At 44.4% G+C, this 27,475-nt stretch overlaps 3 protein-coding genes across 4 annotated transcripts in view; 1 reads left to right on the forward strand and 2 right to left on the reverse strand.

The window, feature by feature from the left end:
- Nucleotides 1-163: 163 nt before the first annotated feature.
- LOC142602135 (uncharacterized) lies at nucleotides 164-12,092 on the reverse strand. 2 transcript variants are annotated; one of them, XM_075755395.1, is made up of 11 exons: nucleotides 11,848-12,092; nucleotides 11,255-11,608; nucleotides 9,248-9,339; nucleotides 8,868-9,039; nucleotides 7,516-7,744; nucleotides 6,354-6,922; nucleotides 5,297-5,438; nucleotides 3,894-4,129; nucleotides 2,139-2,302; nucleotides 1,173-1,422; nucleotides 164-859 (listed from the first exon to the last, which is right to left on the reverse strand). In XM_075755395.1, exons 1-11 carry the CDS (start codon nucleotides 11,965-11,967, stop codon nucleotides 635-637), a joined length of 2,553 nt encoding a protein of 850 aa, XP_075611510.1. In that variant the 5' UTR covers nucleotides 11,968-12,092; the 3' UTR covers nucleotides 164-634. The 2 variants fall into 2 exon arrangements, with proteins under 2 accessions (XP_075611510.1, XP_075611520.1); XM_075755405.1 differs by lacking the exon at nucleotides 164-859 and having other exon boundaries at nucleotides 1,320-1,422; nucleotides 2,095-2,302.
- A 453-nt stretch (nucleotides 12,093-12,545) lies between these two features.
- On the forward strand, nucleotides 12,546-13,153 carry NDUFB2 (NADH:ubiquinone oxidoreductase subunit B2). Its single transcript, XM_075755602.1, has 3 exons — nucleotides 12,546-12,693; nucleotides 12,787-12,931; nucleotides 13,009-13,153. The coding sequence occupies exons 1-3, from the start codon at nucleotides 12,623-12,625 to the stop codon at nucleotides 13,081-13,083; spliced, it is 291 nt and encodes a 96-aa protein (XP_075611717.1). The 5' UTR covers nucleotides 12,546-12,622; the 3' UTR covers nucleotides 13,084-13,153.
- A 1,341-nt stretch (nucleotides 13,154-14,494) lies between these two features.
- BRAF (B-Raf proto-oncogene, serine/threonine kinase) overlaps nucleotides 14,495-27,475 on the reverse strand; it is an 88,787-nt gene continuing 75,806 nt past the window's right edge. Inside the window, exon 19 of the mRNA XM_075755461.1 lies at nucleotides 14,495-22,533. Within this exon, the coding sequence (XP_075611576.1) occupies nucleotides 22,511-22,533 (23 nt within the window). The 3' untranslated portion in view covers nucleotides 14,495-22,510. The remainder of the gene's footprint in view (nucleotides 22,534-27,475) is intronic.

Here is a 27,475-nt window from a genome sequence, read left to right on the forward strand (position 1 = left end):
TTTGTGTAGAAGAGAACGCAGAAAAGCAAGCAACCCCCAAGCCTTACGTTAAAGAAAATCTCCATGTGCTGCCAGCACCCGCTTCCACTCAGCCGTGTGTGTGTGTGCCCCCTCCCATTTCCACCCAGCTGGGTGGGTAGAGGTGCCCAGTGCCCAGTTTCATGTAACACTAACATAGCAAGGTAAGTCGTACGACAGCATCACGCAACTACATTTCCTATTTTATGTGGTCCTTGACCTCAAAGAAATGTGCTCTTCTGGTGCTGCTCTGGAAGAACCACAGCAGGGCAGAAAGTTCCCAGAATTCAGCAGCGGAAGCCTTTCCAGGCCTGTATTTGATTTCCCTGCAGGCTTGTATAAGCAGGACGTAACCCGTGCCTGCACTTCCACCCCTTCACTTGGCAAAGGTGGACTAGAGTAGTAACTCCAGGAAGAAAGGTATGTAAAGGATGGAGCGGTGAAAAGGTACTCTGGCTGCAATGGAAGGGAGAGTAAAGACTTCTCTGGGAATCGTAATTCCACTTGTCACAACTGCACTCAAGCACCCAAGCTCCAGCACGCTGACTCACACCTACAAGATCCAGAGCAGGTCTGTGAACTGCTCAAGGACCTGCTCACCCACTCCACAGCTTCCTTACGCTAGCAGTGATGCTCGGAGCATCGAGAGGTTCTGTTCTCTGAGGTACTGCTGGAGGTCACAGAGTTTTTGGCTGCCTTTTTCCATCTTCTGGCGTGAATGCTCCCTGCTCTGGAACGCTCTCCCTTTTGCAGCCTGGTGTTGGTTTTGTTGCCTATCCAGCTCCTGTGATTCCTGTTCCAACGTTTCCTGCCGTGACTGCATTCTGCTCCTGAGAAAATCCTACATAAAAATAAAGATATTTACAATTGTACAGTCAGCTTTCGTGCTGAATTTCATCCACAGTTGTCACTGGCAGAAGTCAGAAATGGGTATAATCTACGGAAATTCATTCCTTGCATACAGAAAGACACTTTCTACTGCAAAGACAGAGAATTTTACTTCCCATCTTTCATCTTTATGCATGTGTCAAAACAAGTGTTACCCTTCATTTATTTAGCTCTAAATGCTATAATTAGACACACAGGTGAAAGACAAATACTCTGGATGGTGCCACTGCTGGAAATAGGAAGAACATTTCTGAAATTGCCCTTACCAGCCTTTCTTTCTCTTGTTCAAAGCTCCTTTCATTGCGTTCTGCCTGTGACTTCTCTCTGTGCAAACGCTGTGTCTTTAAGAACTGCATCCTCTGATTTGTCTTCCTTTTCTCCTCCTCTGGCAAGAAAGATTCCTTCCTGCTCCTCTCTGCCCCAGCAGCCTGGAGCAGTGCCATGCGCTGCAAAGCTCTGTCTTCATGCTCCAGCTGTTTCTTCAGCCCTTGCAATGTTCTCTGACGCAATCGCTGCCTGTTTCCAAAACAAAATTTCTCAAATTTCTCAGGAGGAAAGAGCAATAAAAGAAAAAGTGCATAAGACACAAAGCAGATATTCTGGCAGCCTCTGCTTGGTTAATATTCCGGGACTCTCTGTTAGGTTATGAGGGTTAAACCTGTGTCCTAAACACAGGTGGCAAATGCCCCAAATGGGCTGGTGCCTGATGTCAGGTAACTGCAGTCATCTGTTCACCTGACCGCATACCCTGGTGCAGCTGTGAGTTCTTGGCCCTGAAGACCAGGAATCGAGGAAACAGGTTGCATGGACAGGGCTGTAGGACTAATTTGGACAAGCAGGTGGCTATGTGTATTGGTGGTGGAGCCACGGGGGCGACAGCAGGGATGGAAGGAGATGGCTCATGGGGGCAAGGACCTGCTAAGCTTAAGTGGACTGTGGGGCTGGGGGCAGGGAACAGGGGTTTGGGAGGCAAAAGGACTTTGGGTCTGAGGACAAGATTGAAGGGAATTTGCCCTTGGAGGTAATGCTAAAGGCGAGGAGTCTATGTGTACCCACTCACCCAAACCTCGAGAGTCAATTTTATTCCCATTAGTAAACCACCATGTCCCCTCTGCAGAGACTAGCATAAGGCACAATGCGTGATGTTCAGAGACTGAGCGAGAGCACCAGGGAGTAGACATTACCAACCTTCCAACATTTACTACAAAAACCCGTTAGCTCCTAGGTATCACCTCTGGTTGTCCCAGCGCAGCTGGCGTCGGATGCCATCTGTCTCTTGCTGCTGCTCTCTCTTCAGCTGCCTCTGTTTCTCTTGCCACCTTTCGTGCTCAATCTTGGCTCTGCTGAAGTCCATCTCTTTCCACCTCTCCTGAGATGCACCATTAAAAATTGATTTCTAAGAGAAAAAAAAGACACCAAACCCTTAATCTCATCAGTATATTTTACTAATGCAAACTGTAAACCTACAAAACCAGAACAGCTTAGTCTTCTAATGTCATTCCTGAACTCTGGAAGACACACAGGCTCACGAATACTCTAGTTGTGCTTCCCATCCATGAAAACACCAAGTGTGATGCTAAAACCTCTACAGAAGATTAGGCTTAAGTAACAAAGGGGTGCCTGAAAATCCAGTTTTAAGAGTTCTTTGTAAGTCTTCAGGCTGTACTGTTCTGGTTTGTTCCGGTGTTGAGCCAATGCTTACAACTGCCCAGTCTTTGTGGCGGCTTCTGGATTGCATGGAAAATACAGGTTCTGACCACAAATCGTATTACAGATTCCTTACTAGATTTTATTAGAAAGATAAATATCAGCCTCCCTCTGGCCAAACACAAAATCTTCCTGGAGTTCTGTGCAGGTGTACAATTCCTCACTTCCTGTTGTCTGAGATTTCTACCCACAGTCAAGCAGTTTTTGTGTTTTCTTCAGTAGTAGCTGCATTTCAATGGTGGGCAGTGTTCCTAACTTGCGTTTTTAAATGCACTGTGCTGCATAAAGAGATGAAGGAGCACCTACAAGGCTTCTTTTCACAGCCATAGTGCAATATTTATTTCTTTTGTACTCCTTACAGTGCTCTGTATGAGGGAAGGAGCAAGGAAACATCACCAAAACTTAGATAGGCATTCCTGTTTACATTGCTAGAGCTGTTTGGGGCTGGAACAAAATATTTTTCTCTCTCAAATGCATTCTCTCTTCTCCAATTCCCAGCTGCAATTAGCATGTTCCTGCCATTAGCTTCTCCTCTGCAAACAGAATGTCTCCTTCCAGTTCTTTCCTGAGGACATCTCTAATACCACAAGCTGGAAAACACTACAGAACCTTCAAAAAATGTCCCTGCCAGTCTCATGTAACATTTTGATTGATTTCTCTTAACACATTGATCTGTATGGCTTCCTAGGGGCCGTAAACACCTTTGTTCTCCAATGTATTGCTATTCTATGCAAAAATTGTACCTTGTGGGTGGTTTGTGTTTAATGACATACAGAGGGAGAGACCAAAGAAAGAATCAAAGGTATTTCATAGGTGGGAGGTGAACCAATGCTGTTTTCCAGCAGGTAAAGGACTGGCCTAAGGATTAGGAGACTTGAAGTTCCATCCCAGCCCTGACAAGCACTCTCTGCTAAGGGATTCAGCTGACTACATAGACTTTCTCTTTTTTGCTTTCAGTATCTGTAAAAGAGGAATAATTTGTTTTGCTATCATCTAGTAGAGCTGGCTGAGAGGTTTAGTTAGAAAAGATTAGATCTGAAATAAAAAACTCTATCAAAAGTGCTGAGTAAAAATACCAGAAGCACCCTGTTCCTGTGCAACACTGGTTCCCAAGTGGAAACCTTAAGTTTCTATTTATGCATAGCCATTCTTCTACATAGGCATAATTTTTGTTGCAGTAAAAACCTTTGAGAAAGAGATCAAAGGATAGTATATTCTCACATGACATAAACAAACCACTTGATCCTAATAGCTAAATCTCATTTGGACCAAATACTTACTGTAATGCTTTTGTCTTTTAGAAGATTTATGGATCTCCTAGCCTGCACACTGGAGGTGCTGTGTGGTCTCTGCACATGTAGAGCTGATATGATGGTCAGGCTATCTTTCTCTAGTGATTGATTCATTCGGTCAAAGAAGCTTTGGCGCCTGAAAGGAACCAAAGCACTGGTTCCCAGAGAAGGGCTCCTTTGGGAATGTGGGATTGGAGCTTCTGCCACTCTGGACTCAAAAAGACCTTTTGAATAAATTAAGGTGAGGACATTAACAGGTTACAGGCAGCTTATAAAAAGAAAGCAAATTAAAAAAAAAAAAGTCTTTTCATATAAAACATATTCAAGCAGGACCTTTGTAACTTAGTACCAACATTTTCCTCTGAGGAAGTGGGACATTTTTTAGTCTCCACAAAACAGGTCCCAGCTTTCAAAAAACGAGCTTGCCATTGCAGTCAAGCAAGAGTTTTGCCTGGTAACACAAGATCACTGACTGCACTTACAGCTACTCAGGCTAAGGGGTTGTTTACATGGTATTTCACAGACAGACACGAGTTGCTTCTGCCAATGTTCTGAGACAAGTAAAAATGATAAATTTCTTGATAGTGCAAAGCCTGAGCTATAGATCCTGCTGAGAGACAGGAGAAATTAGCTTGGGCACGACACTGCTAACAAGCTTTTGGGTAACTGAGGACACAGGCAGAGTTTGCTTACACCTTTCTGCTAAAGACAGTGAGGACCTGAGTGGCAGTTGTTGCATGGAACGGTGCTGGAGCACCAGCCGGGAGGAAATGTGCACTGCTGTTAGACTTTTTATTCTCCCTCTACCAGCAGTGACACTTGGAGAAAGCTTTCAGAGTCCTCACTTAAATGCCTGCAACTGTCACAAAACTAGCTTAAATGAGAACAGCAACAATTTCATTAAAATCATCATCCAGCCCCTTTTGGATGAAAAGGGAATGAAAGTTTACTCAATGACATTATAAAGCAATCATTTTCAGCACAGAGAAGAGAAGGAGTGTTCTGCAGAACAGTCCTGGTGAAATATTTTTGCTAAAGGCAGTCATAGTTAATGTTACAGATTAACTTTTAAAGAAAGGAAATTTTATAATAAATAATATTTATAGTCACCATTATGATAAAGGTTAAGAAAACTCAAAAGCTGCTACTGCAGTAGCAGCAGTCAAAAAAGCCAACCCCCCCGCCAGCTTCCATCTGAAAATACTTTCACCTTGAGAAGATGAACAACTACCATTAATACCTACATATAATAATAATATATTTTAGTGGCTATATTCAGCATGGCATTATGGCATTTTCTTTTGAAACATCAAGAACTATGGCAACAGATCTTAGACATGATATTGTGTGGCAAGTCTTATGTTTGGCTAAACCAACTACAATTTCATTACCATGTTTATGTTTAACATCAGCCTCGGTTTCAGCATCCTGCTGTCTGCTGTCCACTTCTTCCTTGTAGACTGTCTCCATTAAGCAGCTGTCTGTGTTGACAGCAGTATCAACCATGGCATGAGCCATCTCCCTCTGAGGACTCTAGAAATAACAAGAAATGCAATCATAATCCAGACCTGATAAGGAAAAGTACAGGTTCGTTTCATGAACTTACGACATAAGATCTGAAGTTGCAGTTGAAGTTTGAGAAAGAATTAAAAAAAACTCTGGGGGAGTTCTTTACTAAAGAAACAAAGAACTCTAAGTAGAGAAATTTCTCATCACTTTGTGGGTTTCTCTACATCTTCAAATGACTTAAAAACTGGCAGTGCTTCTGCCTAGAAGGGTCCAAACTGGTACAAAAGAGATCAGGCCAGAGAAGCTCTGGCTGAAAGGCAGTCACGTTTCTGGCACATGCCAGAAATCAGGATTCTAATCCTTGCAGAGCAATGGAGAAAAGCTTGGCAGTAGCTGGTGCACATTAACCTCCTTCTTACTGATCCTCATCCAGTGCCCTGTTCACAAGCACCAAATCAACTACTGAGGGTCACAAAAGTCTCTTTCGGTCTCTGATTGGGAGAGGTGATGCCTCTACCATGGGTGGAGAAATATCTTAGTAGCATTACGCCAAGGACTGCCTTGGTATGAAACAATCCTTACTGTAACCCTTATCTATCTGGTGTAAAGCCTTCTGCCTGACACTTTTTCCTGCCTTTACCTCTGTCACACAGAGGGAGGATGTAGAGGAACTGGGCTATGCAACACTTCTTATGTTTTGCATTGGTGGAAGAGGTTCTAGGAGTATGTTCCAGACAGTGACAAAGACAGCTTCTAGTTCTTTCCCAGGTCAAAGGATCAGAAAGACAGTGCAGAGCAAAGTCTCCCCATTCTTTTGCAGGCCTAAAACCTCTAGTAACTTTTTGGTACCAAGAGCAGAAAACTTGAGGTAACAAAGCAGACATTATACAAATAGCAGATCACATGTTAACAGAAGAGCCAGAGTGAAGCACTTTTTACCTTCTTAGGTTCTATAACACCATTGTCCTCTTCCAAACAAGACTGAACATCTTTTGAAATGTTTTCTGTCTTCAATCTCTTATCTTCCTTTTTCTCTTCCTCTCTGGAAACACTTTCTGAAGACGAAATCCTCACTTCAGACAGTTGCTCTTCTATTTTCTTGCTGACCTCTTCTTTAGTCAAGCTTGCTCCTGGGATGAAGGCATCTTCCTGCTGCACTTTGCACCCTGTAGGCCGTGTGGGTTCCCAGGCTTCAAGGCAGCAATGGGGAAGCGAGGTACACCTGCAGCTGCACTTAGCACACGGCTGAGTCGAATACAGACCCCTTGGCCAGTAGTCCAGCTCTGTGTGACCCTGTCTGTAATGGCCTGAGGCTCTATAACCTGGTGTCACGACGTATGGGTAATCCAAGCTTGAATCTACCACCATCTGCCTGGCTGCTAAAGGCATTTGCAGTTCTAGGATGATGCGTTCGCTTAAGGGCAGAGGGATCCGCAGAGCTTGGTAAGAAGACACCTCCTTAGTCTGTCCATTCCAGAAATTCACAAGCACTCCCCTTCTGTTGTATCCTGTGCATATGAAAAAAAAAAAAAAAAAAAGGCAAAGAACATATTAGAAGCATGTCAACCTGCGTGATTTATCTCTCAGAAAGCAGGAGATAAACGTAACAGCTTGTGTTTCAGACAATTTTGTAACAGCTTCCATGATTTTTTCTTTATAGGTTTAAAATTTGACCTTCTTTTGAACTTCCTCTGAAGAGACAGCAGATAGCAAAATTCTCACTTGTCACAGCGAGCCAGGATTTTACCCTGCAAAAGCTGGAAACTAGACTAACAGATAATCAAGTGAATACTCATGAGGGCCAGGAACTTTGTTCTCCTTGTCTTAGGAGGCTCCCCCCCACCCCAGGCCCCAACATTTTAGGAAGTTTTCACTCACAGAACAAAGCAAAGGCTAATTCTAGGAGCTGTATTAATTCTGGCACTTAAAAAAGATCAGGTTGCTTAGTGCCCACAACAACAACAACAAAAAAAAAAGACAACGAAGAGAAACCAAGCAGCAGGTCCTGAATTCTCTCCCTGGTTGAGACTGTTTTCTTTTCTGTACTGTGACCAGCAGCTTTGGCGAGTCTAGCACTATTAAGAAAGTCAATACCCCATACCTAAACGTGCCTCCTTGTTCTCCATAACCTTTAGCACAGTGCCTGGGCCAAAACGTTCAGCTCTAGTCTCCCATGGCGCCAAGACCCTGTCTCCTGGAGCAAGAGGCTGTTGCCTGGCATCTTCGTAGTGGAGAATGTCATAGAGAGGCGTTTCCTGCATGCGAAGCTGTACCTTGCCTTTCAGAGTGCGACTTTTGTCAAACTCAATTAAAAAGCGTTCCCTGGAGCTCTACAAGAGGAAAACATGCGGTTTGCAAGACAGACATCTGGGTCCAATTAACAGCCAAACATAAGTGCTAAGAGGGAAGTGGCAGAAATCCCAGGAAGCGGAACGTGATCTGGGAATGTAGCTTTCCTCTTCTACCAGGTTGTTTACTGTACTGTGTCCACATTGGACTTTAAGAGTAATTAAAATAATTAAATCAATTAAATAATTAAAAAGCTGGGGCTGACAGCCTTTCTCTTCCTTTCATTTTGGACTTAGATTTTAGTAAGAACGCAATTAGCACGCTAAGGCAGAACTTCACCAGGAAAACCTCCCATTAGAAAAAGAGCAGCCAAAAGAAGCTGCCATCTATGATGCAGTTTGTTATATAGTAATCAAAAGGAAAACAAACCAGTAAAACATCATAACTGCCATAAATTTAAATGCTTCAATTTAAGCCTCCAGCAATGGGCGTGGGGCAGATTTATTACTGAAATCTCAGCCTTCTCTGCAGATCCGAGTGCACTTACACAAATAATGCTGTCAGCCCCAACTCCAGCTAACGGCACTCATGCCACTAGCTGTCCCCACCTGTTCCACCCCACACTGGAGCTTACAGCCCTCCTCAGCTACACAAGCATCGCTGTTTATTTAACTACCCTGCAAACTGGGAAATGCACTGGATTTTTAAAGAAAGCCTGCAGAGGGGGATTTTCTGTCTGGCATCCAAAATCATCTCAAAAATCCCAGAAACATGGAAGGAAGAGAACAAGGAGAGCTCTCAGGTCGGTAAGGAGGAGGGTGGTCCCTGGAGGCAGACATTTTGGATTACTGTTACTAATGCTGTTTAGATAATTGACTCTACTGCTAGCCTGGGCAGAAGTAGACAATAAGGGACCTGTTTTAACTTCTTATAACTAGTAAAATGGATTGACTTCCAGGCTGCTTCTGCTTGCAGGACTCCTCACAGTAAACAGGCAGTCATCATCGGGAAATAGATGAAAATAGGATGTGGGACAAGAATAGAAGTGTATCACAGGAGAGCCACCCTACAGCAAGGCCGTGGGACTGGCGAGGCACGGGAAGAACAGGAGAAAGGGAGAAGCCTTTTACAAGCACAGTTCCTAAAATAAATAGCTACCTTCACCTCTTGGGCAATGTGGCCCAGGTAGTAATAGCCATCAGCTTCTCTCCTTGCCAACACACGAGCCCCCCTCATGAACTTGGAAGCCTCTGGGGATGAATCAATGAAATTCCTTTTTGCTGAGGATATCAAGGGCATACAAAGGGAATCTGGGTTCCAAGCACAAACAGGAAAGCTGTAGAAAACAAAAATACAAGAAGTAATTAAGACCTTGGTAACAGAACTTCTGCAACTTGCTGCAATGAAAACAAACTAAATCCATACGGGACCGCCACCCCACCCCTGGAATAATTGTCTTTATTTCCTAATTGTCTTAGTTCCTAAGAAGGGAACTTTTTTCTTCTCTGCATTTCCAGTGACCCATCTGTAGTTTTTGAACTTACTGTGTGACTGGACATCTTGCCAGCAGAGAGCCACAGGGACCTTTATTAGCTGTGTGACAACACTGGACATGCGAGATGGACATGGAGCTTACCTGGAGGGGGGAAGGAGGAGATGGAAGCAGATGATAAGCATGACTTCTGAACACTTAAATCCTTAAACAGAAATATTCTTTATAAAATTGAAATTTACTTTCCAGTATATTACGTCTCTCTTGTTTTAATTCTTCCATCGTATCTTGTGGTACTACGTTGTTTATCTGTAAGCTCGTTTCAAATGGGTTTGATTTTAAGAAATCAAGCTTGGAAAGAAGAAATAATAAAAAATAAAATATAAGAACTATATGATAAAACTCTTCTTGTTTCACCTGCTTTGTATTCAGCTGTTAGATATGTAGCAGGTGTATCACTGTTTCTTCAATCATGATGAGATACGTGTTCCAAGGACAACGTATTATTTCAAGTATACACAAAGCTATAGTAGATATCCCTTTTGGCCCACCTCAGATCCTATCATCATTCTACTGTGAAGGAGGCACTAGGCATGTGATTCTTGAATCAGAATAGTTTTACTTTCTTAGTAATTCTTACACCTTTTAGTTAACTGATTTTAGTAAAGAGATTTGAACTTGGAAAATGTCTCAATTTCTCAGGACAAGGCACAGCTTGGAAACAGGCAGCAGAATGGAGGCAAGGTGGGGGTTCTGGGGCTGCCTCTCCCATCCCCAGGAGCAATGCAGGCACATCAACCTTGCTGGCTTCCTCCCAGTCCATCTGCCCCCCGGCTCCCAAACAGTAGCTTATGGGCAGCCAGTGGTCCCGCGTGCATTGCCTCCTCCTGTACCCTGCGTCCTACGCAGCCACCCAAACTCTCCGAGCAAGGAAGAGCTGTAAGGTCAATGAAAGGAGCTGAAGTCAAGGAAGAATAAAGAAGGTGGGGATCGAGTCTAGAAGACAAAGCTGCGTTTGCAGGTCAAAGCCAGCAGTGGAGAGTACAGCCATCTGGCCTAAGCAGGATGGAAAATGTGAAATGTTTGAGAACAATGACACGGGAAACAATATGCCAGGGACTATGAGAAGGGAGAAGGACAAAATGCAAGAGATTTGGGAGGTGAAGTCGATGACAAAACTATGAACCTTATATTAAAGCATTCAACTTTTATGGAAAAAGAGAAACTCACCTTGCATTAGCCATGTGTTAAGTAAAAACAATGCTTGAATAGTTTGCCGCTATTCCTTGTAAACTGTTTTCAACGCATTAGGGCTGTTATGAGACTCAGAAGAGCAGGGAACTTAAAATCCCTTAACTACAAGGACATCCACAGGGTAGACATGCAAAACCTATGCTGTTTCACCCGAGGATGTCAGCTGTTTGGGATGTTAACAGATTTAGAAAATACTGTTATTTATGGAAAATACAGTATTCAACCACACCTGCCTAAGAGTAAAACAACATTGAAGTCTGTGAATCAAGATACGCTGGCTGTAGGCAAGGCTGTACAGTCACCTAGCAAAGAAAATGTAAAATCAAAGCAAGGCATTTGTTCTTTCCATCGGGATCTTCACCTGCCAGAGACACCTCTTTTTAAGTGCTGGTCTGTAAAGTTCAGTGAAATCACTTTACAGGGCAAGTCTTTCCCAGCAAAAGTAAATGGAGCTAGACCGAGATATACCTGAAATTGACCCCAAGTGTTAGCGATGATGCCTTTTGCTCAGGGGCTATGTGAAGCGCTCTTTCCTCACAAGCAGAGATTTATAGTACAAGTAATATACAATTAGAAGGGTGGATATGCCAGCTTGGGATGTCGGGTACGGCCTGTCCACAGAGATGCCAAACCTGCTTCAAATCTTTGTCCACAGCTTGCTTTGTTCATAAGCTGCCAGGCAAAACAGGGTTCCCCTTCCAGAAGGTCACAAAAACTCCTCCCCAGTTCTACTTTGTGAAATGTCATCTAATAAAGATTCAGGAGGAACTAATAAGTATGCGCTAATCTTATATTAGTAGTATACCTTTTCAGAAGGGAGGAGTCTGATCGCTTGAAAGGACCCCCCTGATTGTCTGGTTACTTTTTCCATTATTTTTTGCTTGCTTCTTTCACGATCATCTGAATCTCCCAGAAGGCATACAACGTGTACTGGACGCAACTCGTTCTCCGTGAGAAGTTGGCAGATTTCCTCCGACTCTTGCTCTGGGAGTAGGTCAGTGAACAGATGCACCGACTGGCAGGCTGGGTCCTCAAACGCCACAGCCAAGCCGCTCGCAGCATTCGCGCCCTTCTCAAACCTCAGGGATCGAACCCAGGCTGCGGCTTCAGTGACGCTACTGAGCGAACATCCGACTAGGCAGTTGCACCATTTTAACACCTATTTAAAAAAAAAAAAGAAAAAGAAAAAGAAAGAAAGGAGTAAGAAAAGCCCACTCACACGTGCCGGTCTTTGCTAACACGGGGCAGGCCTAGGATTCTCTACTGGGTGTTTCTGCGCTTGGCCGCCCTACAGCTCGCCCCTGCGTTCCCGCCGCAGCCGCCGGCCAACAGAGAGGGCCTTGCCTCGGCCCCGGTGGCTGGCGCCCTCCCGCCGCGAGTGCTCCCCGCCCGCCTCGCCTTGCTGGAGAAGGCCACGACGTTGAAGAAGGCGCCGGTGGGGCCGCCGGTCAGCAGGAAGAGGCTCCGCACCAGGCGCTCCTTCAGGAACCCCGCGGCGGGGCCCGCGCCCGCCCGCATCCCGACCACGAAGGTGAGGCCCAGCTCCCGGGGCCCCCCCGCTCCCCGTCCGCCCGGCCGGGCCCGCCATGGGGGGAGGCGCAGCCGGGGCTCTCCGGGACCGCACGGGCGGCTCCGTTGCCGCGCGCGTGCTCCGTTGCTACGCAACCGGACGCTGTGGGCTGAACCACCTGAGCCGCCTGGGGGGGGGGGAAAGAAGGGCGGGTTATTTCTTTAGCCCCTTGCTTAAAGACGAGCAGCCGGCGTTACCGTCTTCCTCCGCTCGGAACTGAGCGGTTTGGCTGGGGAGGTCACCCCGCGCCATCCTCTGCGCCTAACTTTTGGCACTCTCGAGGAACCCCCCCGCGGGTGCTTTGGTGCCGTCCCGCCACTCCCAAGTGCCGGGAGAGGTGAGGAGGGCGGGGGTGCCCACGCAGTCACAGCGGGCCCACCGGCGGGGCGGCGGCAGCAGCGCGGCGGCGGGTGGGTGGGTGTCTCCGTGCCGCCGTGTCCCGCCGCCACCTGGGGCGGGGCGCTTTCCCTGGCTCCCGCCCACGGTCTTCTCCCCTCCGCACCCGGAGTTGGTAGGCGCCGGGGCGGGCCAATCACCGCGGCTGTTGTTGGGAGGTGGCAGGGGTGACATTGGGGTTAGCGGGGCGGCGGCGGAGCTGGCACCATGCTGGCGTCGCTGGGGCGGTCGGCGGGGCGGCTGCTGCGGGCCGGGAGCGGCGTGACCGGGCTGCGGCAGTGAGTGGGGCGGGCGAGGGGAACGGAGCGGGGCGGGGCGGGCCGGGTGCCGGCAGGGCCGGGAGTGAGGCGGCGGCGGCGCGTTTGTTGCAGCGCGGGCGGTGGGGTGCACATCCAGCCGCGGTACCGGCAGTTCCCGGAGCTGACGCGGAGCCAGGTGATCCGGAGCGAGCTCCTCAGCGGCTTCATGTGGTTCTGGATCTTCTGGCACTTCTGGCACAGCTCGGACATGGTGCTGGTGAGGCCGGCTCGGCGGGGGAGCGGGGACCGAGGGTGCGGGGCCTGGGCCGGCCTGTGACCGTGCCTTTCTCCCAGGGCCACTTCCCCTACCCCGACCCTTCGGCGTGGACGGACGAGGAGCTCGGGATCCCTCCGGACGACGCGGAATAGGCGCCTCCAGCCGCGGGTGCCGGCGCTCCCGGCAGCACAGCGGTACGTCTCCTGCCGCCCCTCCGCGCAGCCCTTGCCCGGCTGCCCCTGGGGACCGCAGCTAGGCCGGGCTTTGCTCTGAACGGCGGTAAACGCAGGCACCGGTCCGCACGCCGTCGGGATTGTGCTTTAACTTGTTTCAAAGCTCCCGGCTGTGATGCAGAGCCAGGGCATCGCACCTGCTGGCTCTGCTTACTGACCGCCTTCCCTTGGTACTGCTCGAAGTACCCTGCTTCCAGCAATCACTCGTGTGCTTCCAAAGATAAACGTGGCAAATCTGTCGTACAGAATGCAGATACGTTTGCACTGTTTATTGCCTTCGCACGCTCTTTTCTAAATGCTCGAGTCCTGGTAACCTGGCTTTGGCTTTTGTTAAGCCTGCAGCGTAACAGCTTTTTTGTCAAGTTGCAGGTTAACTGCTACCGGTTCAAAATTATTATCTTCTTGCTGTTCTGTAGACCCAGTGTTACCTAACCTTGGGGACACGCTCTCTGTTTTGAGACACACCTGTGCAGTTCTCCCCTTAAAGGTTTGAAGCTTTTGCTTGTTTCTAATTCTTTAATTACCCTCTCAGGCCTCTCTTCTGTTATTTGCAGGCCCCTGGAACTGAAGAGGCTCCTCAGTCCTCATTTCAATAAAAGTTAACTGTAAACAAATTAAACTATGTTGTAATTTGGTTTTGAGTGCTGTAGGACTTCTGGAGAGTGACCATTACAGCCTGGGGGGGGCGGGGGGGAAGAGCTGTGTGAGTCCATGTGAGCTGCTGCAATACACGTGGTGTACTGCCCCTGAGAAATAAGGTGATATATCCATGCTCAAAGTGATTTAAAACTTTTATGAAGGCAGAGTAGGTAGGAATCCTATCATTAAAGCTCTGCCAAATAACCACTGAAAGGGTGGAGGGAAATAAAACTTGTCCATGTTAGAACTGCAGAGACACTAACTTAAAAGACATTTTACTGAAATCTTGTCACCAAACAACAGTTGGACTAACAGTTGCCACAGAAGCAGGGGAAGTTACCCTGAAGAGAACCCAGAGCAAGTGGTACCAAGCTTTCCCCAGGGTGAGGGGGGAAGGGCTGTTGGCTATTACTAAAGTCCAGAATAATCCTTGTGAAGCAAAAGATAGAGGTAAAAGCGCCTTGGGGGTAAGCACAGTGGTCAAGGGGGCAGCAGTCCAGCATAAGGAAGATGAAGGGAGGTGGAGTTACACTCCAGCATCCCTGGCTATTCCCCCCCCTCCTTCTTTCTTCCTTCCAGAGTTACATTCTAAAGTTAATTTTTCACTCCCCTTAAACCACCTTAGTTGCACCTCTGGAACTTCACAGAGAGGAGTTGCTGTGAATTACATGATAAACAATCTCCTGCAGACTTTTCCATGCAGTCAATCTTTATTATAGCAGTATTCTCATATTCTCATATTCACATCAAGTACATAGAACTTTTTGCCTTTTATATAATACAGAGTTTTTAAATAACTTTACACAGAAATAGTTTTCTTCGATCTGAATTCAGCTATCAAATTTTAATAGGTTTTAAGTCTCCATGCTCTCTAACCAAACTGGACAATATTTCCCATTGTACAAATTTACATGAGAAAAACTCCAAAGTACAAATGAAGGGACAACAAAAGTAAAGGGGGAAGGAACAAGGAAGAAAAATAAGTTGTATTGGCAATTACAGGGGAAACTTGAGAAGGAAAGAAGGGGAGTTGCCATGACCTATGTAACAGGAAACTGAAAATAAACATTTTGTTATGAATTAAAAAATAAATACAAGTTTCAAAACAATTACTCCATTGTAGATTTTAAAAAGCAGCTATGGAAATCTACTAACAAACACAATTGTTTTTTGTTTTTTGTTTTTTTTTTTTAAGTAACCAGACTGGACCTTCTACTTTGCAGTTGTAAGCCCCTCGCAAACCTCTGGTGGTCAAAAAAAAAATACAGCTGAAAGGAATGTTGTGTTAGCACAGAGTTTAAATTGGTGGGACATACGTTTCATTGCACTAAGGAACAAACAAACAAAAGAAATCAAATCTCTATATAAATTTCCCTTTCCTCTCCTTACTAGATACCTTGCCTCTCTTAAATGAGCCTCTGTATTATGAGGTAATGCCATTGTCTTGACTACATATAAAAATAATCAAGTTTAAAGGATATAGATCTGTGTATCTATAAACTTTAAACAAGCCAGTCCTCTCTTACTCCCCGCCACAGGGTCCGTCTACAGTGCTACACCTTCTATCGCTTTTTAATGACATGTAATGCATGGCGCCTCCCCCCAAGACACCGGTGCACCTTTCCTAACCTAGGAAGAGCAGCAGGCGCTTGAGTGAGAAAGACAGTGCAAGTAACACACAACAGATCACAAACACGTACAATACCTGCTCCTTCAAAACAAGGCAGAGTCACAGAAGGCAACGGTGGCCAGCCTGCATGTGTGTTCTGACAAAGGGCAAGAGGGATCCAATTAAGCAGCTGATGACCGATGACTTTTGCAATTGCTTAAGAAAAAGCATCACCTGCCCAGCCCTGGGAGACCATCACTGGAACTGAAACGGGGCAGGGAGGGAAGTTACACCCGGAGGGCTGGGAGGAGCATTGGGTGCAGAGTCAGGATGCCCACAGCGCGGCCGGGCTGTCTCATGCGTCCCAAATGGGGGCAGACCCAGCTGTAGCGACACGGCTCAGCGTGGGATCCCAAAGGGATTTCGAGGGTGGCAAGAAGTAGGGGGCAGGACTTTCCCCAATCCCAGCAAGCGAGATCAGAGGAACAGCAACATTAATTTGGGCTGCCAACACATGCAAGTTGGCCACTGTCAGGTTTCTGTCAGTTGAGGAGAAGTGTGGGGAGGGGGAAGGAGGGGAGGCAGGTAGGACACAAGGCTCATGAAGGAATGATGTGCATTTTTTTTTGTTGATTTTTTTTGTGTTTTTTCTTTTTTTTTTTCCTAAAGGTTCACAGCTTTGAATAAAAAAAAAAAAAAGCACATTTATTGCACTTACATTTTATTTTAGACAGAGTTAATTTAAATTATGCCCTCAAAACCCCCATCATCCCAAAATAACCCAACACCCAAGTTTGGTCCATTTTGCCTCCTAGACTCAACACTCATGCCCAGATGGTGGGCTTCATTTCTTCTCCTAACATTCCACTGAACTCCCAAACACACAGATTTTCTTTTCAACTAGGGTGAATACACAAATGCTACACAGAATGACATTTACCAAAACAAACCCCAACCATTTTCCAAACCCAAACAAACAAACAAAAAACCCCCAACATAGTTATTTTTTTATGTTTTACCTGCTCAAAAGTAAATGTCACACAAGGCTTATTCTAAAGTAGAGCTGCTGCAAATGCCATAAACCAGACAAAATGACTGGACAGGCCACTGTTGGCTCTTAAGGAGGCTGGATGAGCTGAACCCACTGCTGCTGTGATGCGCTATGAAGCGAATGCCTAGATAGTTTAGAAGTTTCTAAACACTCCCCTCAGCTCCCTTCTCTTAGGGAAATAGTTTCTTTGTGATTTTGTTTAAAAACAGACAAAACGCCACCTGCTCACGTATACCTTTAGTGCAGAGTTCGGGGTAGGTGGAAGGATTCCAGATAGTTCCTGGAACATTAGTAAAACAGTTTTACACTTTGCTTTCTAAAAGGAACAAAACCAAATTAAAATTGGTCTTTATATTTTGTATGAACTGTGCATTTAGACATAACTTTATAATTTACAATTATGCCCAAACTCTTGCCCCAAAGAAGAAAAGGAAAAGATCTGAAAAAGCACTAATACCAAAACCCACTATTTTGTCCTTTGTGGACAAGCAGGTTAAATATGACACTGGTGTGTAAGTACTGCCAGAAGTCTACATAACCGGTTTGAAATCTGAACAAATCAAATTCAAACATACTGGCTGTCCCTCAGCTGACAAGACACCTACCATCTCCCACAGTTAACGTGCAATAACAGTAAGCGGTCACTGAAGAGTAGCCTGCTTTGTTGAGAAACCGCAAGAGGCCGGAGGAAGAACTAAGGAAACCTGCCGATATTGCAGAAAACAAAATTAATCGCACTTTCTGGCCAGGGAATTAACTGTATGGTCTGATATATGTGGGCTTTGATTACATGAGGACTAGCCATCAATTTCTCCTCATCTAGCTCTCATGTTTCATCTACTGTCTCAATCCAAGGTGCCATGACAGTGTAACTTTGGGCCTCTTTGGAGCTTTCTGTTGACTTTCTTTAAAAAGATCTTTGTGTCTTTGGAGGGGGAGGAGGGCTTATTTAAATTAAATGAAACTCATTTGATTTTTAATAGAGCAGATTTCAAGCAGCAGGTTTATTGTAACTGAATTAGGTATCCTTCAATTCCTAGCTTTGAAATGATCGTCGGTATTTTGGGGAATGCTCTCTGCCCTCCTTGCTCCTTTACAGAAGTTTACCAACTCCAAACTACCTATCTATACTAATAGCTGTATACAAAACTACCGCATCAGAAGTAAACCAAAGCCATGGCTCTAGTTACAAAGCACCTGGTTTACATTCTTTTGTACTTTTTAAAGTTGCGAAGGCACATGATCATTTGGCAAACTGCAAAGACTGTTTTGGGGGGTCCCTATGTAAACCATTTAACAGAGGGTCTGGGTAGCTCTCTTTTCTACAGAAAAGATACATGCTAGTTTTGACTTGAACTCACTCTTGGTGTACTCTATATTCTGCAGTTTTTAAATAGTCTCCTCCTTCCACAGTTTCGTAGTTATTTACTGCCATCATGGTGCTGACTTAGTAGCTTTTGTGTTAGCATCCTTGAACTTAAATGCAAAGAAAAGGTTTTAACAACTTTGCTCTGCTCCTTTGATTTTATTTACTAGGTAAGAAGTAATGAAGCAATGAAGATAGATACTTAAAATGCATACCAAAACAAATACGAAGTGCAAACGCATATTAACAAGGCTGCGGTAAACAGAAAGTTTGTTTCCTAAAGTTCTATGTCAAAAGCATTAACAGAAAACTAGAACACCCATCACCTTCAAAGTGATGCCGTAACAGTCCACTCATGCAACTGCTTTTTAACTGAACTTGACTGTACCTAGAAGCTTTGCCTGTCGCATTGTGCTATTGGTGATGCTTTTTTTCCAACAGACAGAAGACACTTTGTCTACAGTACTATGAATAGTTTGTGCTACACATGCTGCACTCACAGTCAAGAAGGGAATGAAATCTATAGGCTGCAGAAGTGTGAAATGTCTACATGCTTCTTCCCTAAATTTAACCCCTCCAGCTATCAAAACTTCAACCTGGACTTGTTTGTGAGGTTTCTGGGGATCTGGCTTCTCCAAATGTTCTGTAAAATGCTGGATGCATTTATATCACCAGGCAAATACAGAAGCAAACCTATTTATGAGTCATCTTCAGTGTATTTTTTTCCCCCTGATTTGGGCATTTGTGGAAAGATGTGGTATTTATCAACAGTCAGCATTTCATTCGTTGTATGTCATGAAGGCCAAATTCTGCCTCTAATGAGCACATACTAATCTAAGTGATGTTGAGAGGCCACGGTCAGATGGCAATATTTGGCCTCAAACATTCTGCGTCATCATCAGATGCTAGAGCATTCGAGTACAAGAAAAGATGATTTTACATAAGCATAAAAAGCAGAAGTGGATTCACGTAATGTCCCACATGAGTTTAGCAAAAACGAAATGACCGGGCTAACTGTGTCAGGGGCCACGTAGGACTTAATGCAGAAATTACTGTTGCCTCTCTGCTCATACCAGTTGGTTTAAGCTCCACTACAATGTTCCAGTTCCAGCAAATATGCTGCAGGAAACAATCATGTACTGACAGGGAAGATGTAACAGATAACAGGCCTCTCCTAACTCTATGCAGGAAGTAAACTCTATGCAAAAGGAAGGGCAGAGGGGAAGGTGTATGTGTGGTTAATAAAGACATGAAGAGCTGGGATTGGATACTGGTGGTTTCGCAAATAATTTTTAGGTACTGTAGAGCTAAACGCAGTGTGACTGTCCAGATGTTTGTCCCAACACATGCACACAAAACATACACTGACATTTCCATACTACGGCATGTGCTGGTGGTTGGGACACCACAGAGAAGCTTAAGAAATTTGGTATAACGGACATGAATGTATTGGTCATTTCCATTTACTTCCTTCATCCCACTGCTATACAGGGCACTCAGTTCTTGTCTGCTGTTATCTCCCCAGTCACTAAACATCTACAGAGCACCTTTAAGACTGGTTCTGATGGCATGCAAGACATCCAGAAAAACTCTTGAGGGAAAAGATGAAAAAAATAATAATCCCAGTTATTTACAAACCAAATTTCTTCCAAAGTTTTGCATGAGTATTACATGGGACCTCTTACAGACAAACACACATTACTACAGCTATCTGGAGGGAAACAAAGGTGAAGACCAGTAGAAATGCATCCTGAAAGGACTTCTCTAAACAGCAGCCAAACAACTTGCACATTCCTCAGGGAAAAAAAAAAAACCCAAACAAACAGAAAAACAAAACTACAAACAAACCCCAATAATAAAACCCCCAAAGATCACGTGTTACTTATAAAGTGCTTTGCATGGACAAGGATAGCAATTTTCCTTGTGCTTTTCCTATGGGCTCAAGAAGCATATTGTAGACTAATGGGTAATGAATCTTCACAAAAATAAGATCATTTTAAGCAAAGATAGAATGAAATTCCTAACAGTTATATTTTAGCAGACTATCTTCTGCCAGCATGACCTTGTAGAAGGAAACTAGGGCTTTTAACAAGCTCTGTGAAACAAATGACTGTTGAAACGCCTGTACATACTTGCTCCGATAACCGTTTCTTTCGAGACAATATTAATTTCCAGTATGCCCGACATGTACAAATTAGGCCACGGCCCACAGAGGGGCTGGAGCAATGTGCGGGGTGGAAGGAGAATGAGCAGTGACTGCTTCACCCTCTGGGAGTCTGTATCCCTAAATGCTTTTACCTGCCTGCTGACCCCAGAAGCCCCAGGCTCCTTCCACCTCTTCGGTACTGGCCTCAGACGATCACCGGGGAGGCACTCCAATTTCACTGGTCTGCACACCACCGCTCGCTCATTAGCTTCTCCACACTGGAAAGTGGCTATTGCTATTATTTAAATTCCTGTCAATCTCAATAAGGAAAAAACCTTACAGCATCTGAAGACCCACAGCAGACAAGAAAAAATTTGTGCTTGCTTTTTTTTTTTTTTTTTTAAAATGCATCCTGTACACAAAATCAATTCTGTTCATGTACCAACATGAATCACTTCATTCTTGTAGTGACTATTAAGTCATTCACTATTGCTGTCTTGCTAATGTTTGTGGAATTAATATGAATACACAGTATTTCAGTTATAATTCCCACTTCAGATTAGTCCGGTCCCTATAACCCCAGTAAATATTTACTGACAAACATAACAGACTACCAGCAACACTGCAGAACTCCATGGTTTTAAAAGCATGTTCCACTACCGACGTGCGTTTCTCCCTTCGCCTGGGAGCAACCTTCTGCAGACAGAAACGGTCCGACTCTCCTAGGGAGATAAGGACAGTGTCCTCACCCAATACACCCACATTTAGCACGGACATCACATTCACACACATTTAACTCCTTCATTTATTTGTCATGATTTTGTTTAACACCTTCCCAGCCCCCAGCAAGAACCTCCCTGCTAGAGGGGGGGTCGGTTCTCCTGCCTCACCTGGAGTGGTACAGGGCAGATATGAATTAAATTCTGAAAACAACTGTCTGAGCTTGAATTTCTTTCTAATGTGGTCTGACTTGCCTCTGTACAAATAATTTACATGTAATACCACATACCAGAGAACTCTGCAAACAGATCACATCACAAGATATTCTACTAGAGGTAAACGATGTGCAGAACTTTGAATTGTTTTTTCCCTGACTGGGTAACTTGTCAAAAAGTCACCTACCATTTGAAAACCAGGATTGGAGGACAGGAAAACAAAGCGCTCTAATGGAGATACCGCCACCCTTCATCCTAGTTTGCAAAGTGTACAAAAGGGAAAGACAAACAGAAGGGAAGAGATGACAGGGAAGAAAGCAATGAGAGGAGTAGTCAGTGTGGATCCAGCAAGTACCGTTTTGTTTTGATCTAACAACTTGCCATTAGGACAAGATGTTCCACATTTACACACACACTTATCGGAGGACGTTTATTTAACAGGATAAAAATCCTTTTAAAAAAAGCTCTTGAAAGTACCAAAACATAATTTTCGGAATGTCTAATTCTAGGGGGTTTTTGTATTTGTATTAATTCAACCTGAGAACTTTTTTCCCCATTTATGAAAGCATTACATATTGGTAAGGTACCTGGCATTAACCTGCACCCTCATTTAAAATAAAACTTTTAAAGTAGGTACATACACCATTCACAGTCTGTATCAGGAATTCTACAGACTTTAGATGCTGTGCTAGCATCCTTGATAAATATATTGTATCATATGATACAAAAGAAAAAAATAAGAGAGGACAATCTCGCTACATTTTTTTTTTTTTTAACTTCAGTTTGTTGCTGGACCAACAAAAGAAGGATTTTCCTAATCCTTCTAAAAGATGTATATGCACACACCAAGAAAATACTGGAAAAGGAAAAAGGTTAAGGTTGGTGGTTGTTGTTTGTTTTTTGAAGAAGTGATAAAGTAAATCTGAAAAAAGGTGCAGCAGCATCCCCTTTTCCTTCAGATTAACCTCTTTGCCTTTAGAGTAACATCTTCTCCAGCTCCCATCACCCCACACTTTTAATTTTACTGGAATAAACCACAATAATATAGACAGATTTAGGTGTTTGACATTGTACTACAGTGAAAAGGGGATACTGCATTGTCCGTAAATCAGTGAGTACACCAGGAAAAAAAAGATCAGAACGGAGGATGATTCTTTTAAATTAGCACTCATCAGATTTTCAGCCTCTGATGGTACGTTGTTAGAGGGAGAAAGCCGACCGGCAGACCATCCAAAGCAAGTCTCCTAAGTTGCAGCAGCAGTTCCATCCCCTCATGCCCGAGCACCGCAGTCACACCACGAGCGCCCTCTCCTCTCTCCTGGGAATGATGCCAACGGCACAGGCAGCCACTGCGGGTCTCCGAACGCACGTGGTGGTTTGTGTTGAAGGAGAAACACTGGCAGCAGAGGATTCTGGTTCCCAAAAAGGTACTTTTTCCCATTGTGTTGGACTGGCAGTTCCATTCTGCTCCACTTTTAAGCTTATGGATATCTTTTCTAAATTACTTTAAGTTTTGCGGAGCAGAATAGAGTTTTGATGTTACGAAACTGTAGGAACACAAGACTTAAATAACAGAGTGGGTGCTGCCATGGTGCTGTGGCTACTTGAACGCTGCAAATTCTCCTGTAGAGGGAGGACAAGAGCTTGGTTTAAAAAGGTGATTTCAGTTACTAGGTGGTCAGAGATTTTCTCCAGACTAGCTGAACATTAGGTTGAATATAAAAGATGTTAAAAAATCTAAACTGTTAAAATTAAAGCACAAAAGAATACATAGTGAAAGAACATTGAATACAGACCCAGCATATTTTACCAAAAAAAAAAAAAAAAAAAAAAAAAAGAATTTCTTGAAAGCAAGCAGTACCCATTCTTCCCAGGACAGAGGTCTAAAAGTTCAAGCAAAATCTAATTCATCATGCATTCGAATATAAAATGCATCAGTTTAATTTCACTTTAAAGTCCTTATTGCACATATATCCTCCTGAAAAGCAACAATTGCAATAAATGTGTCACACTGCAAACAAATTTCTGTTCTGCTGTAAAACTGGTTTAATAACAAAGAACTACTTGACACACCCGTTAACCTTTAAAGACTATATACAGTAAAGTGCCTGAATATTAAACCAGTATTAAAGAATACTAGAACCTGATTTAGAGACTCAATCTACTGTGAGAAAAATAAGAATGGTGAGCTTGTTTACTGACTGCCAGACCAGAAATGAGGCCTCGCTAATAGGGAGCACAACAAATAAAGCAACCTCATGCTTTCTTCAGAATCACTGAATAAACAATAATACTATGCGGTGCTTTCACATGCAATGATCTCCTGAAATTCTGTCAGCATGCCGCAAGACAGACTGGTAGTCCCATTTTGGAGATGATGAAACTATGGCACAGAGTAAAATCGCTGCCCAAAGTCTTAAGAAATTTGCCAGAGAATCGAATAGAATCTGAAACAAAGATACTTGTCTTCTTAATCTCATACTTTAGCCAAAAAATTTCCCTGCCATCCGCAAAGAAATTGTATTCCACAGGATTTTTACGGAGGGTTGTCCAGCTATGCTGGACCAAAATAACTGAGGAGCAAGAGAAAAAGAAACATACATGTAACTTCCTCTTGTTGGGATCTACATGAATTTTGGGTTAGTTTCTTGACAGCACTCCTCAGAGCTCTCTGAAAAATGAAGGACTGATGAGTCAACAGAAGAGACCTTTTGTTCTGTTCAACAGAAGTGTGTGAATACCATTACAGCCAGACAATTGCTCCCTATCTCCATGTCCTTCCATCCCTTCAAGAGCAAGTGTTTTGTTGGTTTGGGTTTTCCTTAAGATTATTCTGAACGTTGGAAACAAATCGGAAATATCCCTGCAAATAGAATTTTAGGCTGATAGCATTAACTCCATGGAATGTCTTGCTCTATAAAAAAAGGGAACCAAGAAAATGATCAGCAGTCTGCATGGTGAGAGGGAGGAAAGGGCATCTACAGGGCCTGGTAGGAACAGCTGATACAGCTGATCTAAGGGAACATGAAGAAAGCAGGGAGAGAGGAGAGGGCTCTCCGTGTCATAGGAAATGAGAAGGGAGTACACTCAAGGTCTGAAGTAAGGATAGCTGGCACAGGGGCTATGACAGACCTCAAGCTCAATGTGTGTTAATAGACTGTGGTGGTAGGTCTAAGTTATAACAACAAAAGAATGAAAACTTTACAATGGATCTAATTGCCTGTTTTACTAGTTCTACCAACAGATAAAACCCCTGCTCTAAAATACTCTAAATATTTGATAATTTTTCTTACTTCTCTCCAGCACATTTCACTGATCTCCCAACTCTCTTCACAGTATCTTCTAGAAACACCTCAATTTTTGTACTTTTTTTCTTTTAAGAGAAGGACAAAAAAGTCAAAGTATTGCCTGTGAGGCTAATTTTCAAGAATGACATTCATGCTTAGCTACACTTTCAAAACATGCACTACTTGATTTATTTTTCAGTCTGCTTTCCTAAACTGCTGATTAAAAATCAATTTATAAACAAGAGATTGCTCCCTCATTACTCATCTTGTCCTTCTGCCCATTTCTGGTAATAATTCAGCTTTTAATAGTCATACAGGGATTTCAGAAGAAAAGATGAACCATTAATTGGGAAAGGGCAATGGAAAAAAACAGGATCAGAAGTCAAGAAGCATTTCAAATAGAATGGTAGCTATAAAAAGGTGATTTTCAGACTTTTCTGCCATTTAAATAAGACCTTAACAAAGACATTTTCTTTGGCAAGCTAGTGCTAAATCTCCCCTTTCAAAATGCAGGTGCTAATCTGATCTTAAATCAAACCGAGACCAAAAATAGGTAACATGTTCATCTAATAATAGGCCTATGTGGATTGAACATGTATAAAATGCAGTTACCAGTAACAACTTTCTCTACATGAGGGATGTAGAAGGCTATACCTATCCACGTACAGGAATCCTCCATCCTGTTAGGTGTCAACTGGACTTTCTGAGGAGCAGCTAAAACGCTTTACGTTACTCTTTCTATTCTGAAGATGTAAAGTGTCTGTAGCTGGTTCTTTTATCTTCTGAAAGAAATCCCACCTGTAGGAGAGGGAAAGAGAATACGGGCCATCTCTTCCAAGACTTAGATGCACACAGATAAGTGAAGTAACCTGAACTGTGAATTCACTGTTTTCTAGCAGGACAGGAAGGTCTTGCCTGAGAGCAATGAATGGGCAAAATGAAGACAGCTTTAGGAATTTGCCCTGATATGCCCTGTCCTGCAGGAACAGGATCATCCCAATTCTGCCCTAAGTCTTAGGATGCCGTTCCATAACGGCCAATGCTAACCTAAACTGGGACTACTGCAGTCCCATCTCCCTCCTGACCTGAGCTGTAGAGCAATGACCACACTACCACGATCTGGCCCTGAGGCACGGTGGCTCAAGGAGCTGATCTAGCAAACGGTAGCTCAGGCTGGTGGGCAAGGAGAGTTTTCTAACTAGTTTTTGGAGAGCTGCTCTGTTGGTGGTGGGGGGAATCTGCTCAACTGCATGGAATGGACTTATGGAATTGGAGAGCATCTGCCAGTGCAAGGGTAAGGATCTGGGCCATGGCTGCTCCAAATGAGATCGGCTTACTATGAAGCTATGACACCACATACTTAGCAATTTGGGATGTGAAAAACACACCAGACATTTTTATTCATTGTTAGCCAGACATCTGATGTGCTTTTTACCAAGCAGAACTTCTGACACTTGCTTTGACTGGTAACAAAGAAATTCCTTCCCAAAGGATGGACAGCATTTGAAAACCTACAATTCTTACAGAACCCTTTCAGGTTAGTCGCTATGGTCTTTCTACGCTTGTCACACGCAAGCAAGTGGAAACTATTTTAAATGCAAGCTTTCAAAAAATCTGTAGTAAAAAGATGATCCACTTTTACATTGTGTCCAAACAATGTATTATAAGGGCATGTTCTGAGCAAACCCGCTGCCCCTGATTCCTGGAAGGATTTAAAGTGCAGTTACCAATCTCTACTCTCACAAATAAGTTATCTGGATTTATGTGGTTACTAAGGTATATTACACAACATCTTAACTGTAATCCTTATCCTGGGATAGATGCCGTGTTTCTCAGAAGAATCATAAGGAGAAGAATGGTTCCCTTCTCAGGCCTGTGCCAGCCTTGTCTACTGAAGTAGAGAATAACTGACTTATCAAAGGGAAACACCAAATTCCAGCACCTTGCCTGGATTACATTAACAGGCACAGAAAAAGTATGACAGAGGCAGTTTTCTGTTGGATCTTGCACAGATCTTCTAGTATGGATACTATCCACTGGCTAAATAAAAATTTGGAATATGCACTGATGTGGATGATTAGTATCCTCAGAAGAATATTGTGTTGGGTTTGCGTGGCAAGGTTTTGGTAGCGGGGGGGGCGACAGGGGTGGCTTCTGTGAGAAGCTGCTAGAAGCTTCCCCTGTGTCTGATAGAGTCAATGCCAGCCGGCTCCAAGACGGACCCGCCGCTGGCCAAGGCCAAGCCAATCAGCGCCTCTGTGATAACATATTTAAGAAGGAAAAAAACAGTTAGAGGGAGCTTTTGCAGCCAGAGGAGTGAGAAGATGTAAGAAACTCTGCAGACACCAAGGTCAGTGCAGAAGGAGGGGAAGGAGGTGTTCCAGGCACCGGAGCAGAGATCCCCCTGCAGCCCATGGAGAAGACCATGGTGAAGCAGGATGTCCCCCTGCAGCCCATGGAGGAAGGATGAGGGGGTGTAGAGATTCCACCTGCAGCCCATGGAGGACCCCACGCCAGAGCAGGTGGAGACACCTGAAGGAGACTGTGGCCCGTGGGAAGCCCGCGCTGGAGCAAGCTCCTGGCAGGACCTGTGGATCCGTGGAGAGAGGAGCCCACGCCAGAGCAGGTTTGCTGACAGGACTTGTGACCCCATGGGGGATCCACGCTGGAGCAGTTTGCTCCTGAAGGTCTGCACCCCATGGAGGAGACCCACGCTGGAGCAGTTTGTGAAGGACTGTAGCCCGTGGGAGAGACTCACGTTGGAGAAGTTCGTGAAGGACTGTCTCCCGTGAGAGGGACTCCATGCTGGAGCAGGGGAACGATGAGAGGAGTCCTCCCCCTGAGGATGAAGAGGCGGCAGAAACAACGTGTGACGAACTGACCGTAACCCCCATTCCCCGTCCCCCTGTGCCGCTGAGGGGGGGTGGAGGTTGAAGCCGGGAGTGAAGTTGAGCCCAGGAAGATGGGAGGGGTGGGGGGAGGTGTTTTAAGATTTGATTTTATTTCATTCCTCTACTCTGTTTTGCCTAGTAATAAATTAGATGAATTCCCTCTCTAAGTTCTGTCTGTTTTGCTCGTGATGATAATTAGAGAATGATCGCTCCCTGTCTTTATCTCGACCCATAAGCTGTTCATTGTACTCTTTCTCCCCTGTCTAAAGAAGGGAGTGATAGAGCGGCTCTGGTGGGCACCCGGCCCTCAGCCAGGGTCAACCCACCACAAATATACAGCAGCATTTATGAGGATCTGGTCCTTCTAGAAGGTACCAAGACAGATTT

The sequence above is a fragment of the Balearica regulorum genome, chromosome 1 (assembly GCF_011004875.1).
Source record: "Balearica regulorum gibbericeps isolate bBalReg1 chromosome 1, bBalReg1.pri, whole genome shotgun sequence".
NCBI classification, from domain to species: domain Eukaryota; kingdom Metazoa; phylum Chordata; class Aves; order Gruiformes; family Gruidae; genus Balearica; species Balearica regulorum.